This window comes from Cryptomeria japonica, chromosome 1 (assembly GCF_030272615.1).
Source record: "Cryptomeria japonica chromosome 1, Sugi_1.0, whole genome shotgun sequence".
NCBI lineage: Eukaryota > Viridiplantae > Streptophyta > Pinopsida > Cupressales > Cupressaceae > Cryptomeria > Cryptomeria japonica.
This window is the reverse complement of record NC_081405.1, coordinates 236,133,046-236,149,331: the sequence shown is the minus strand read 5'-3', so window position 1 is coordinate 236,149,331 and position 16,286 is coordinate 236,133,046. Positions and strand designations below refer to the sequence as shown.

Sequence of the window (16,286 nt, the reverse complement as noted above, 5' to 3'; positions counted from 1 at the left end):
AGCTAATTGTTAATTGGAATCAAAACAAAAAAATGGAAAAACGGTCAGAGCAGGGTGCAAACCCCAAGTAATTTTAATAACGTAGGTTGCCCTCCGTCCATCGGAGATCCAAGCTATGCTGTTAATCTAGTCAACATATCACCCAACGCTCTGCAGTCAACAAGCAAGACATCGGGCTGGGATTTGATAGAGTGAATAATTGACGTTCAAACCCCGAAGACGCAGAGCCGTATGTGAGAGTGAGTGTGCCTGTGCGTGTGAATGGCTCAACATGGCGCCTCACATTTCAATCAAACTAACAATTCAACAAAAGCAAAAAATAGAAAATCCTAATGCTATGAAAAAATTGAATAAACAAATGGTAAAGAACAAAACCTCTCAATTTCATCAAAAGAATGTCTGAACAAAACTAAGAACCAGCAAACCCTAGTACACAGAAACAACTGAATGCGGGAAAGAGTAAGAAAATGAATACATACGAAAGGGCTCGGAAATGATCCTTGAGCTGCCCGTCAATGTCGGCGAGCGTGGAGCTCAGGTCGATGCCTTCCGCCATCTGATGCGACGGCGATGGCACTTCGTCGAATCGCACGAAGCGACCCCTCCCTTCTTCTATCCCCAGTTTGCCACTTCTCCTATACCCTTCCCAAATTCAATTCTCGTTTTTCCCGCACAGATCTCATGCAAACTCTATGATCTATGATGTTTTGCCCCTTTTCGCCTGTTTAAATTATGCCTCCAGATCCAGCACTACTCTGCATAGTTTTCCGCCATTTTAGGCCCCAAATAATACAATTTACACGCCAAATTTGGATCGTGCCAGGAATGTTTAGCTCTGTATAATGTTTTTTGAGGGACAAAACACAGGCTGTTGATTTAGCTGTAATATTTTAGGAAAGACCAAAGAGGCTTACCATCTGTCAGTGTGGAGATAAATATATATTTTTATATAATAATATGTATTTTTTTGGTTTATTTTAAAATTCTCTTACGCGTTCTGTCCTTTTTGCCGTTTCTTGACGTGTCATTAGCAAAATTTTGCGACTGCCTAACAATAATTTTACCCACTTACTTTGCAACGTTATTTTTTCTCTCTTTTTCTAAACAAAACTAAATTTAGAGATTAGATTTCTACATTCTATTATGATTGTTGTTGTTTTGTTTTGGACTATAATTTTTGTAAGATTTTGTTTACATCAATGTTTGGAATCACTCTTTATCCAGTATCAAGATGAGAGTGAGAAAGTTGTAGGAGTAAGAAATGTGGAAAGAGCATATTAATGAAGGTACATGCATTTTTTGCAATATCACATTATATTGTTTTATTAAGGTTCAATTGTGTAGATTACGAGAAAACACATTAAACATATTTTATGAATAGTGGTTAATACAAATTATATATTTATGGTAATCATAAACATTTTAGTTAGCACTCATTGCATTTATAGAGATGAAGCATCAAGACTTTTTAGGAGAGCAACCATTTTGATACTTCTCTAACTCAAACGCACTTAACCATGGAGTATCCCTTAAGATCAATCCCACTTATCTTGATATTCTATTTACAAAACCTTCGTCAAATGTTATGTCTTATAAATCATTCATTATGGAGCCCCTTTAGTTCATCCAATTTGCATATTGTTTTATTAGAATTCAATTGCATAGTTTTTAAATCAAACTCATTGACTCATTCATGTGTAAGAGTTTGTGTGAACCCATCTCTCACAAACACAAATGGTCCACTTAGCATTCATTACATCAAGGTGATGCTTATGGGGATGAAGCATTAAGAGTTCCCATGAGATCACTCATCCAAGTACTACTCTAAATCAACACATTTAACCATGGAGTTTTCCTCAAGATCAAGCCTATTTAACTTGCTACCCATTCGTAAAATATTCAACAAGTATTTTGTGTTTTTTAAACCATTAATTATAGAGTCTGTTTAGCTCATCAAATGACAAGTGGGACATCTTTCACATTGTATCAAATTATGTTGTTTTGTCGAGATTCAACTATGTAATTTTTGTGTCAAATTCACTAAATGATTCGCTTAGGATGAAGTGTTCAATACAAGGGTCATGCAACAACTAGTTCCTACTGTTGTAATATATTTGTAAATTAATTATTTTGGTTAAGTCTTGATAACAATATTTGTAATGTGTTGGAAATGTAGGGTCACCTAGCTAATAAAGGTTACATTAGTCAATGTTGTCATAGTAAACAAGAATATTGTAAAAAAAGATAATAACATTGAGATAAGCTATTCATTGATTATTGTTATAGTATATAAAGTATGCAAATTGTCTTGTAATTCATTGAGATTGTTTATATTTTATGATAAATGGTTAAGATTATCCTTGATGGCATAAATGATATTATAGTGAGAAGCAAGTGCCTTGTTCCTTTTTGATAAAATAATTGTAGACATCTAAAAATGACTAATGCATTTCATCTTGTCGTGTTATCACCTTCTCATTAATTCTTTTATCCATATTAATTAAATATTTTTAATTATCTAAGCTAATTTTTTCTCTATTAATCATAAATTTTTAATCATTTAATTAACTCGTTATCCTTTTCCTTCTATTATTTATTAAATAACTTTTCATTATTTAATTAATTTACCATTTTTCCTCCACTATTAATTAAATGATTTTATTAATTAATTAAACCATCATTTGGTCCACTTTAATTAAATAATATTTAAATTTTATCTAATTAACTCACACTTCCTCACAAAATTAGATAAATTCAAATAATTTATTTGATTTTCCCACCTCAAATAAATAAAATAAAAGTTTTATTTGTTTCCTCTATGTATTTACATCCTCTTTATCCTTCGACCTCATCAATCCATGTGCAATTTAGGTCCTACCCTCTCTCAAATTTTCTCATCCATTGATCTTTCTAATTAATATCCACCATTGATGAAATGTTAAGTGAGGCATATAAATAAGATCTTCACTCATTCGGCCCATTAATGGGTTGTCTAGGGTAAATCCTAATAGGGGGGTGTTGTCTCTAAATTCATTTGGGGTAAGTCAAAACAAGGATGGGTAAAAATAAACTTTGTTGGTGCTTCAAGGGGTAACTCGGGCATTTCAGGTGCTAGTTGTATCATGAGAGATGATGCAGGAAAGGTTCTCATCAAAGGAGCCCAAAGGTTACCGGTTGGAACAAATAACGAGACGAAAGTCCAAGCCGCCTTGATGGCAGTTGAGCTGGCCGGTAATCTCAAAATTCCAAAATTGCACCTCGAAGGGGATTCCAAGATTGTAACAGATGCAATTGTTGGTGGTTCAGCACAATGCTAGAGAATAAATAAATTTATTTCAATTATTCAAACAAAATTAAATTATCTTCAAGATTTTAAAATTTCACATATTCAACGAGAAGGAAATGAGGAGGCAAATGCTATTTCCAACTTGGGTTGTGAGTTGGACCTCCAAAGGACTCCATGGTGGGACAGCTCAGAGGCTAAGGTGGCATGGGTTGCTTGAGCAAGTATGTGACAATGATAACTCTTGCCTTTGGGATGCACGAACTCATCGAACTTACTCCTGCATTATTCTCTTTGTGTCGATTTCTCTCCAATATCATTTAATGTGAGTTGCCACCTAGTTTGATCATTATGAAAGTGTATTCGTGATTGGACGGAGGTTGGGTGGCACATTTTCTGGCGTGTGTATGAGTTGGCATTGCTTGTAATCTAATTTTCTGGATTTAGTGGCATTGGTATTTGTTGAAGAGAAACTTTCTTTCTTTGTTTTTTTGTAGTGAAGTGTGGTGTGCAGCAAAGGTGAAAAAATTTAACCTTTAGGCAGTTTGCAATGGAGGCAAATTTTACCCTGCATTCCACTAAACAACAACTAGCCTTTTTAGGGAGTATTTCGAATAAGCAATTGGGTGGGATTTTTTTTGTGTAATGAGGAGGAATTCTTGGACATTATCAAGAGATTATTCGGTCATGAATATTTGGTCTTTGAGTTTCGTTATAGAATAAACATAGGCATTGTGTTGATGTTTGTGGCATGCAGTCTTTCCTTTGGTACAAAGGTAGAAGTTGATTGGGTGACCAAAACTTGTGTTCCCCTCCACTCATTGTGTGGTTTGATCTCTTTGTTGGGAAGAGCCAATCTCGGGCAGGAGTTGAGGCATCCATTTGGAGGAGTGATGTCAAACCAGGTGAACATGGAATACCAACCTTTCATGCTCTGGCGAGATGGTGTAGACTAGGTGGGAAGGATAGAGGAGGCGCGGGAGGCGTGGGAAGACCTTCTAGTTTACATACACTCGGCTGAGGAGGTGAGAAATTTGGCTCGAGCGGAAAATTAAAAGCATGATTGTGGAAAGTAGGTGGCTGGTGCTGAAGGTGGATGAGACAGGTTTTCTGGTAAGAGTATGGAAGTCAAGTAGGAGTTTGTAGGGTTCTTGTTCTAGTTTTTGATAGTTTTCAATGGAATGAGTATTTTGAATAGTAGATTTTGGCATTTAGTTTGTAATGGATTACTATTAGTATTTTGTCTAGTATGCTTATTCTCTACTGTCAAATTGGTGGGGTTCATCCCTTTTGGTTTTCATGAACTGGTAAAGCATGTATATAGATATTTTGCTCTATAATATAAATATAAATTATCGATAAAAAAAAAGATCTTCACTGATTCATTTGTCCCTAGGTGGCACTGTTATGATCAAGTATCATATGCAATATATTACCTTGAGCACACATTTATCATTATCATTATTGAGCTAGCCTTATCATCATCAAGTATCAAGCATCAAACCTTCATCATGGCATATGATGATATTAAAGTTATGCTACAAACTTTGAAATCAAATCTACATGGAGCATTCAAGTATTTATCAATTAGTAATGGGGCAATCTAAGGTCCTTGCTATGGTAATATTGTTTATCATTTGATTTATGCATATATCTTATACCTTATTGAGTGATTGTTGAGTGTGAATTGGACCTTATATTGCATTGTTCCCATATTATTTAGATTCACATTTTCATTATCCATAGTAACTTTCTTTTGATATGATCATTCAAACTTTCATTGCATCTTTTGTGATTTTCTTAACATTCTTTTGTTGTTACTTTTGGAATATTAAGTTTGTTAAGAATGATCCAATTGAACCAATACCATCTTTTTTGTAGATCGAGTGTAAATTACTATACCCTTATTTGCACTTCTCATTGAACTTTTGAGCCCTTCCATTTTTGTTTGACTCCACAATTTTTTTATTTTGGTAAAGTAAAGCAACAATATTAAATAATTAAAAATCTAATAATACTTTAGTGTTTTCTAGTTACATGTATTTTTTAATATGTTGCAACATCAAGACAATGACACATGTTATTATATGTAATGTTAATAAAGTGTCTCCAAATGATCTTGTGGTCCATGGGCATTATAAAGTGTAGTGGTTAATAATACTTTATTAATAAATTGTATAAACTAATATTGGCAAGTTATTTATTTTCTATTTAATTAATTACTTGATTATATTATATGCACCTAGGATACTATAGACACCTAAAATTGTCCCTTACCTAGTCATATCTAATTTTAGCCTACCTTAACCCATTAATTAGATAGATATTTACTATTTGTTTAATTTATCATATTCCCATCCTAACACCCTTAACTAATAAATATTTATTTATTTATTTTGGTAGTCCAGGGTATCCCAGCAAGCCAACCTGGAGCCCATTTGGGGTGAGCTGAGGCGAGACTAGTCCTCGGAGATGTAGCAAGTTGCCCATAAGTCAGGTCCATCAATTGATTCCAAGCCTCAAATTCGAACCTAAGACCAATGGGGAGCAAACCCACTATCCAAGCCAACTCTACTAAACGTCTGGGCTAACTAAGTAAATATTTATTATTTATTTAATTAGTTTACCTTTATCCTATCAGGTTAAATAAATAAATATTAATTAATTTCACATATTCTTAATGTACCTTCATCCTTGTCCATTCAATCCTAGCCTCTCATCTTGTTCACGTGGATGATAATCTAAATTTGTAGTCATGTGACAGTTGTCTCACCTTGTCCCCTTCCCATGTCTAACTTAAGCCTTGTATCCCATTCATTGAACCTAGACACGTATCCAAAAGTCAACCCAACTTTATATCTTATTCATCCATCTCAACTCAACCTCTTAATCCTAACCATTCCTATAAGAATGTTGTCTTAACCTTGTCTCAAGCCCTAAAACTTATCCCTCGTGTGACCCTTGTTGCATGAATACAAATTTTATCCAAAGCCCTAATCGTACTCTAGTCTTAGCCATCCATTAAACCTCTCAATCCTTGCCCTCGGTTCTCTTACTGAGAATTCCATTTAGGGAGGCCTCTCACCCCGTTTAGGGGATCCAATATTATGTTAATGTTATGTTTGTCATTTTATCATCTAATCATCTTGATCATATTGTCATATTGTTGAATTTATGGGCAATCACATCCAATCTATCAACACCAAAACTTCATTTGATCTTTTTGAGGTGTGTATGTGCTTGATTTGATTTAAGCTATTTTTTACACATAATGTATTTATGTCATTTGCAAGCTATATATTTTGGCACACTTTGATGAATCAATACCTTTAACACGTGTTCTTCTGAGTTTTTGGTGAGTTTGATCTTGTACATTCAAGAATTTACTAAGGGAGGTCATGGAGGTCAACATTTTATAGAAACTTCAAATTGCAAAAATAACACCATGATTACATTTAGGAGGGCCAAGAGATGACTTTTGACATATAATTTTTTATATTTTGGTGATTGTAATTTTTTGCAAAAACATTTTGGGGCCCTTTAGACCTGTCATACTACCCTACAGTCAAGGATTCTATTAAAAATTTGTGCAATTGAGTTGCAAGTTTGAAAATAAATGTACAATGTACATGCATTGTGATCAAGTACACAAAGTCTAGAATCATTACAAACAACATATATACACAGATCACCACCATTTTTGGGAAGTAAATGTAGATCTGACGTATATGTATAATCATCATGAAGGTATATACTTATAATTGTGTCATTTTATAGGTAGATATACATAAATATTTTTTATTTATAGATATATGCTTAGACGATCTAGGGTTTTAACATTAATATAAACACTACATATATTATCTTGTTGTATTTATCATTGTCTTTTGCATATGCTTTATGTGCATATCATTGTTCATTGTATATCATTATTTGTTTTATATGATTTAGGGTTCTAAATTCATGTATATATCAAAAAAAATAGCAATATATACAACATATGTTGTGTGTATAAATATTGTGGTTCATGCTTCTTTTTTTCAAACCAAACCAAACTTAGTTTACTAGTCACCAAAGTGCAATTCTATTTTATTTTAGCTTATAATCCCTAAGAGCACGTGAATAAATAAAAATTCCTTAGTCATTTTAAAATTGTGCCTCAATTTTGCCCTTTCACATGTTTTATAATGTTTATGTAATGTCGTAAATTTGCATCCTATGCAGTTTCACATCACATAATCACTCCTCTTCAGTTACAATTAAGACAATTTTTCTCTTTAACCTTAATCTTAATTCTGAAACATATCTTACCACATTACATGCTTGATTTCTCAACCGTTAGGTCTAGTTTTTGCATGTATCTACATGCATCATGCAAATATCTATGCGATGTGCTAGCATCCCATGAAAAATTGTGATTGTGTTAGCCCTTGGGATGTTGCACTTGTCTTGCTTGGATAATGAAATACCTCTACCAACATGCACTGGTATTTGGTAGTCATTTATTTTGTCATACCTTCTTCTTTTGCCTCCATTTTTCATCTTTGAACTCCATTCTTTCTTGCTATCACTCTAAAACAACTTCTCTTGCATTCTATTACTGGACATTCTTACACTCACATTCACAACATTCTACGCATTTTGTTATTCTACTATTATTATTACAGTAGTGATATCTTATTACTACATTGACATTACTTAGAGAAGATCACTTTCACTTTGGGATTTCTTTCTATTTCCTTGCACTTGCAAGCTACTAAGATCTTGTGCTTGAGGCTAAAACTTTTTTGAGGTTATTTAGCATAGTGTCTTTATTTTGATAGTATATTGTTCTTTCCTTCTTTTATGTCTTTTGTCCATATCTTGTCTAAGGTTGTTTGTGGAGGTGGGAACACCGAAACAAGGATTTGATTGAGGCAAATCCCTATACAGTCGCCCAACCCCTCTTTAGTATTATGTGTGTAGGTACTAGTGAAGGAGCTATTTGGAGAGAGTTTGTGAACATTATTTGGTATTTAAGGTGATATCTAAACCTCTCCTCCTTTTTTCATTTCAATTGTTTCATTGCAGTTAATGCATTCGCTTCAATTAACTTAATCATTTTTTTGGTTATATTTCATTGTTCTTTACATATCAAAACATTGTGTAGATTTATCAGTGCTTTTTGTTACAATTCTAGTTTTATGTTCATACATGACACCAACGCATCACGCTATCATTCTTGCACCTCCCATTCATCTTGGACTAAGAGCTATTGAATTGTCCAAAAAACCTTTGTGGTCTGATCTCTTAGTTTCTAAAGTCTAAACAACTCAAATAACTCATGTGCATAATTAAAACACACATCTAGTTTATTAGTGGGTAAACTTGAAGGTCATAGTTGTTGGCATTGGTTTGTCATTGATGTCAATCGGGATGATATGAACAGTGATGTTGCTTGACAGAGATTAACTAAGTTGATGCTTACTCATCAAAGAACATATGATAATAGGACAAGTGTATGTGGAGTGACATGATGTGTTCGTCCAAGTTGAGAGTTGGGTTGATCAAGTTGGGTTGATGAATGACAATGTGCATTGTTTATATTACTTATATGTTTCCTTAATAATGCAGAAAAGACAATTGAGATTTGGTGTCTAAAGACATGTGAGATTAGTGACAATGACTTCATGAAATGCATTAAACAAGAATAACATTAAGATGATAACCACATTATTTTATTTGTATGACTTCTAAAGTCATATTTGAAGCATAATAAAATTTACTTTCATAGTGGTTTTTTACACTTATAGGGTTTTCCACTCAAATATCTATGTCATGTGATGTGCTTCTATGGTTCTTCTAATCAGTGGATTGTTGTATGCCTTATTTTTGTTTGTTTTATAGAATTATATGCATCTCAGTGCTATTGTGTTTAAATTTTATTAACCACTGATTCAACCCCCCCCCCCCCCCCCCCCCAACCCGCCCCTGCCATCTCAGTGGTCTAAAGTATTCCAACGATGACAGGAAATCATCAACAACAAGGACTTCACAAAATGCATTAAACAAGAATAACATCAAGATAATAACCACATTATTTTATTTGTATGACTTCTAATGTCACATTTGAATTATAATCTATCAAAGGTGTGAAAGTAAAGTTTTAAGGTTAGTTTTTTAATATCAACGACTATTTCCTGTGACAAAATATTTTAAATAGATAATTATTTTTTTTGTTCTACATGTAACCAATTGTGATAATTGTTGGTTGATTGATGGATTTGATGATTTAAACCAAAAAACACTTGGCTCGGTGGTTGTTGTTGTTGTCGAATTGAGGGTTAAAAGTCAAAGTTTCATTCTTTATTCAACTATTATTAATGGAGAAATAAGTAGAATGTTGGTGTTCAGATTATTGATGAAGATGATAATCTTAAAGACATTTGCATGATTTGTGAGCAGATGCTTTTGGTGAAACAAGACATGTACTTTTATGTTAAAGTATGCAAATTGAAGAAGTTATGCTTGTCAGAGAGTTTGTTTATGAATCAAATAGACAAACTAATGAGAGAAAGATCAATGGATGATGTATAGAATAGAATTGACAAATTAAAGAATAAATGTTGAGAGGTGTGTGTGGTGACAAAAGATATTATTCTAAGTATATGCACAACAGAGCAAGAGAGAAGGTAGAAGGGGTCAGATGATTAACCCAGATACACAAAGTCATATACTTCAGTAAGTATGATTTCATGATTGCAAATAGTATCACAGAAAGTAAAGGTGTTTTTGTCCTTAAAATGAAACATTGTATCTTGCAGAGGTCATAAATGTTCTTTATTTGAAGAGAGGAGTGAGGGATGTAGTTGTGAGTTATAGAATTCATTTGTAACTAGTGATATTAATGTAAGCAGAGTAGTACTTTGTGTGTTTCAGTCTTTTACATAGATGGAGTGCTTCTTGGAGTTGGTGCTCCTAAACTTGTAAGGGGGTTGGTGATCCTAGGGTTTTTGGTTAGTGAGACCTTGATTGTGTGAGCAATGAGATCTTTTCTAGTGAGGAATACATGTAATCAGTGAGATTTTGGAGTCTCGTGGTTTTTCCCATCCAGGGTTCTCCACATACATACTAGTGTTATGGTGTGTCTTGTGTAAATGTTATTCCTCCCGAGTGCTTTGATGTTTATGCATTTGATTTTGAGAGTTACTATTTGCAAATTTATATAGAACAGTGATTCACCCCCCCTCTCAGTGTTCTAGTGTATTCCAACAATAGTTACTCAAAGTCTTTCCTAAGTGGAGGGTCAAAACTTGAATCCTTAAAGGGTTTGATTATCATTTGTAGGAGTTTATTTTTCATACTCTACATTTTGTGATCCTAACGTGAACTCACATTTGTCAAAACTTTTCAAATAGACAATCTCTTCAAACCCAAAACTTTTTTTTATTTTTCTCATGCCGCTTTCTCATTTTTCGAGGTGTATGAGACCATGTGTTGTGATATTCTTCTATGAGCTTCACAATCTAATCTACAACTTCTAGAAACATAGTTAAAAGGAGCTTGAGAGCTAGCATACCTCCAAATCAATATAGTCATGTTGGACTCGTAACGCCCCGCTAAGGAGCCCTAGAGGAAAGAGCAAACTATACTAGGAATGCATGAAAATATTTTTTTGAATGTAATTGTCATCATGCATAACATTTATAAATATAATGCCAAACCTCAGGATAAAGTCAATAGATTGTTAACCAACAATGCACGTGCAAAAGACTAAACTCTCGAATTCCAATCAAGATAAATTAAGTCACCTCTAAAAGTCCCCTAACGAACTACTACCCAAGCAACACATCCAACACTAACAAAGAAACCCAAGACTAACTAGGAGATGATTTAAATCATCCCTCAACACTAGAAGAGACTCATGTATGTTCATTTTAAAGCACCAATGGAAATGTTCCTACGATAACCATGCCTTACTACATGAATGATAAATATACAAGGTCATGCTTGTGGCTGATTTCAACACCATTCCACATAAAGATACATATACTCATTACAATGTGATATAATTTACATCAATTCCCTCATGGATTAATATATATAGGTATCATCAATGATTATAGTGCTTGATACAATAATTTCAAGATTACAACCTTGCAAGAAATGAAAGAAAAAGAAAAAATATTTGTTGGGGAATGAGGAAGAACATCCTCAAGTCACTCGCTATCCAATTCCTCTGGTCCTTGATGGTGGTTGCCAATGCCACTTGACCGTGTGGTACCCAAGTCAACCCCACTGTGCTCATGGAGATAGTCACATGGCCCAAATAGTCATACAAATCATGCAAGGGAAGTAATAGGATCACACAATATCACCCATGGACTATGTACTCAACAAGAACATCTCATACAATGAGGACCATAATGCAACATCAATATAAAGGTAGGAAGAGTCACAATACACAGTGCCATCCCAAACGACACAATAAGATACAACATCATGTCATCACGTAAAAATCCAACTCACATCCAGTATCTCAAGAATACCATAGCACCATGGCCCGCACATAGGGCATCCATGTAATAGCAAATGAAACAACAACAACAAGGATGGAACAACATCATCTGGGTACTACTCATATCTACAAGGTTGGGTACACAGAGAGCAAGAGAGGGGAATGTCATTACATAGCTTGAAGAGATGGCTTGCGTGGATCCAAGCATTCTCTCATATAGACAATAATGACGATCATGCAAGATCTAGTGCCAAATGTGCAGGAATACCACTTCAAATAAGATCTAGTGCCTACATGTGTGATCATGCCTTCCCATGACTTCCTTAGTCTTGTACTAGCACTTAAGGCAATTTTGGGGCACCAATTATCTTATTTAAATATTTTAACCCAACCCAAGTTCTAGTTAATGTTTCCAATTGTTTAAGTAACTCCTCACACCATGATTTCTAGCAAGCCACTTTGGGTTGGGGACATGTTGGGAGCCACTCTTGTCATTGACTCTATTACCTACCCTAGGATCAATGAAACCAAACAAATGTAACCATTCAATATAGATGCCAATAGAAAGACAATAGATTGCATAGATTGAGCCCAATGAATCCAATCCACGTCTAATAATGATCAAATTTACAATGTCATATTCACATGCATCCATAGTATACTCAAATAGCTAAACTACCTCGAGAACATATCCAAATTGATCCTTGAATCAAGTTAAAAACACAATTATTTGTGCTATATCATATAATCGTATCAAAATCATCAAAAGACACTTTCATTAAGGTTAATTAGGCCCCCAAAATCAACCTAGAGGCAAAACAAGACCAAACAAAGACCACATACCAAAATTGATCAAAGGTATCACACTACTAATTAGATACGCCACTATGGGCATCAATCGTGTCATTTTGGGCATCAATTAAGCCATTATAGGAGTTAGATGCACCACAAGGTAGAAAATGTGTCACTTTTCACATTAGATGTGCCACTCTGCTAATCAATTATGCATCAACATGGTAGATGCACCTTGCTATCCAATTTGGGTTTCTGAGATCATCAAATTGGCAAATGGGGTTAGGGTTGCTTAAAAAAAGGATCCTACCCATTCAAGAAATCCTCTAAGCATCCTTAAAAATTAAATCAAAATGCCCCTAGGGTCAAACATGAAAATTTGGGCAGCATAACCCCATACATTGCAACAATCAAACAAGGAACTAAATTCAATGAACAAGAGGGATTCAATTCACTCCATAACACATGTAAATCATAGCCAAGAAATTCAAATTGAAGGATCAGGGAAAGAATAAAAACCCGTACCTCACATTTTGAGAAAACCTTCAATTGCAACAAGAAAATCACACACATTGCAAGAGATCTATGTTGGCAATTTTTGTTCCAACCTCAACAGGGATGTCTCGCGGAATAAGGTCACGTGGGATAAGGTCATGTGGGATAAGAAAGTCAAGGTAAAGCAAAGAACACTTTTCCAGCGGAGATAAATGGAGACAAGGGAGACCGTGCGGGATAAGCAAAACAATAGTTGCGAGGGAGTCTCTTTTGTCCTTGCATCCTCTTCGGGCTCCAATTCTATTTCTGAGTTGACCAAGTCGATCGGTCAACTCACTTAATTTTTACCGATTGGAGGCCTCCTGGTCGTTAACGGGCCAATTTCCCCCTTTTCTCTTATTGGTCATAGGATTTTCAAATGTGGTGGACCGTGCGAGGTTAGAAAGAACACAACGGCATCTCGCGGGATAAGAACAACAAGCAGCAACGAGGATTTTCCCTTTGTCTTGCATGCATTCAAAGGCAACAGGCGGACCTCACAGGATAAGCTATAGTGACAGGAGGAATGTGTTTCCTCGTTATCCCGCGGGGTAAAATAGGGACTCCAAAGAGCCTGTGGGATAAGAAAAGTGATGCAAGGAATGGCTTTCCTCTTATCCCACAAGGTTTAAAAGACAACAGAAGGAGCCTGTGGGATAAGAAAAGTGAGGTGAGGAAGTATTTCCTCCTTATCCCGCGGGGGGAAAATGGTGCAAAAGTGATGCCACGAGATAAAAAAGACAAAGGGTAGATGTGTGTTTCCCCTTATCCCGCGGAGTTAAGAAGGCAACAGTGTGTTGACGCGGGATAAGAAATAACAAAGCGAAACAGAAGCAAGAAAAGCTTATCCCGTGGGGTAAAAATAGACCCACAGTGAGCTTGCAGGATGTGAACTCAGAGCAGTTGGCGGTCAAACACAACCAGTGAAGCGTGGACCCGGGTGCCACTTCGGACATCTGCGGTTGTTGGATCTTCTTAAAGGCCCAATCCGATGACCATGTTTTAATCTTCTATTGGGCATGTTGGATGCTTACATGGAGAGATCTCACGCGTCCATCTTCGCGCGAATCTTTCAGATCGATGGTGGGCGTTTGAATTCGTGGTGGCTATTGGGTTTTGAATGCTCTATGCAAGGTGGTTGTCGACACGATGGTCGAGGTCATTCTTTGCTCAATCAATGTCTGATTATGGACCCGATCTCATTCCAGTTGCTTTTTTTCTCTGCCATAACTCCAGTCATGACACTTGCAGCTGATTCCAGACACCACCCATGCCCTCTCCAATGCAAAACAAATACTTTTGTCCCTGCAAGTGTGCTCGACCATGCTTATTGACAGGTATTACTACGTCAATGGGTTGTTTCACTTTTCCATAGGTAGAGGCCAGTTTCAGCACGCCATCAGATCTGTTGATCTGATCTCTCTCTCCTCTGATATTTTTTTAACCCAACCTGGGTGGGGTTAGGGTTTTCTCAAATGAAATCATCTAAGTTATACCTGAACTATAAAAGCAATTATGTAATATTTTGATAAAATCTTCCTCTCTTTTTCTCTTACAGCAGTCTATGACTTCTGCGACTGTAAAAATTACCTGGTCTCTCCATTAATAAGATTTTGCTTGCCTTGCTTAGTTTCAGTTTATGCAAATGTGTGTATTTTTCTTACCTATTTGTATGAATGCATCTTATCTTGTTTTCTCAACATGTGTGATAGTGTTGACTCCTCTTAGAATGGTATATGAGAACATTGTTCATTTCTCTGCCATTGTTAAGAATTCCAACCTTGACTCAGTCTTAGAAAGCTAGACTTAGATAGGAATTAGTATATCTTCTAGGTAGTTTTATTGATGTTCTATGCAGTTACAGGTGGGGGTAGATCAACTTTTAGTCTGGGTGCAAACCCTTTTTCCCTTCTTTCATGCATTCCCTCCTCTCTCTCCCTTTTCCTAAGAATCAATAGATTAGTTTTACCAAGTGTTGGGTTGGTCCAACATTCTACATTTCAAATTGAAGAGGAAGTTGACATTCTCTAGAGACTCAATCTCACAACAGCGCAAGGTGTCATGCCCAAACTTTTGGTCATGAACGGGATAATTTTTATTTATTTTTAAATAACAACCTAATAACATTAAATTTGCTAATACGAAACACACTAACAAGTTTGTCTTAACTATGTTTGGGTTAACTCTAACCACTAACTCAAGTAAGCAAAATAATATTTAAATTAAATGCGGAATACAAAAATAATTATTTATTATCTCATCAATTTAAATCAATAGATTAAATTAAGTCACAAATCTCTAAATTGATTGACAAGGATAGTATTAACCTCCAATAATCATTAATAGCTTTTAGGAACTAAATAAAATTAGTCCTAGCACTTAGATTATTAATTGTTTATATCTTATTTTAACAATAATTAAAATGTGATTAATCTAATTCGACTAAAGGGTTAATTAAATCCATAATGAAAATTTCCCTATAAAATTTAGCTTGGAATAGCCTAAATTTAGGTAGACTAAATAATCCCCTATAGTCAAATAACTTATAAAGTTATTATAATTTCCTAAGAGATTAAACTCCAAATTAATTAGAATTTAAAACATCTTTTTTAAATATACCTATATGTTTATTAAAAACATATATATAATATAAACATCTAATAAAATGATTAATCTTCAATTTGACCTATACATTCATATTTTAAACTATATATATATATATATATATATATATATATATATATATATATATATATATATATATATATATATATATATATATATATATATATATATATATATATATTTCATTAAAACACTTATATATGAAAATATTTATTTTCTAAAATATAAATATCCCATATAACTTAACTAAAATATTAAATAATAATGAAAACTATGTGGGGGGAAAAGCGAGACTAGGTTAATCATGCCCTAATCCTACCCTTTGACACACATTACGGAATACGAAAGAGCCTAGAGATATCGCACAATTGGCTACTTCTTTTTGTGAAAGAGAGAGCCACGGGATATCTATTAGGATTTCTATTCCCTTGTTGAAATTGTAAGATCAAGTAATGCAAGTTCAAACCCTAATCCCAAAATGCAAGTATGAACTAATAACAAGATTGCAGAATTGAGATTAAACAATGAACAGCTGTAAATACAAGGATGAAATAC

At 34.6% G+C, this 16,286-nt stretch overlaps 1 protein-coding gene and 1 pseudogene across 1 annotated transcript in view; one reads left to right on the top strand and one right to left on the bottom strand.

Annotated features, from left to right (window-relative positions):
- Window positions 1-925, bottom strand: part of LOC131042237 (novel plant SNARE 13) — a 40,647-nt gene extending 39,722 nt beyond the window's left edge. Inside the window, exon 1 of the mRNA XM_057975563.2 lies at window positions 480-925. Within this exon, the coding sequence (XP_057831546.1) occupies window positions 480-556 (77 nt within the window). The 5' untranslated portion in view covers window positions 557-925. The remainder of the gene's footprint in view (window positions 1-479) is intronic.
- Window positions 926-3,122: 2,197 nt separating this feature from the next.
- LOC131042243 (soluble inorganic pyrophosphatase-like) overlaps window positions 3,123-16,286 on the top strand; it is a 153,859-nt pseudogene continuing 140,695 nt past the window's right edge.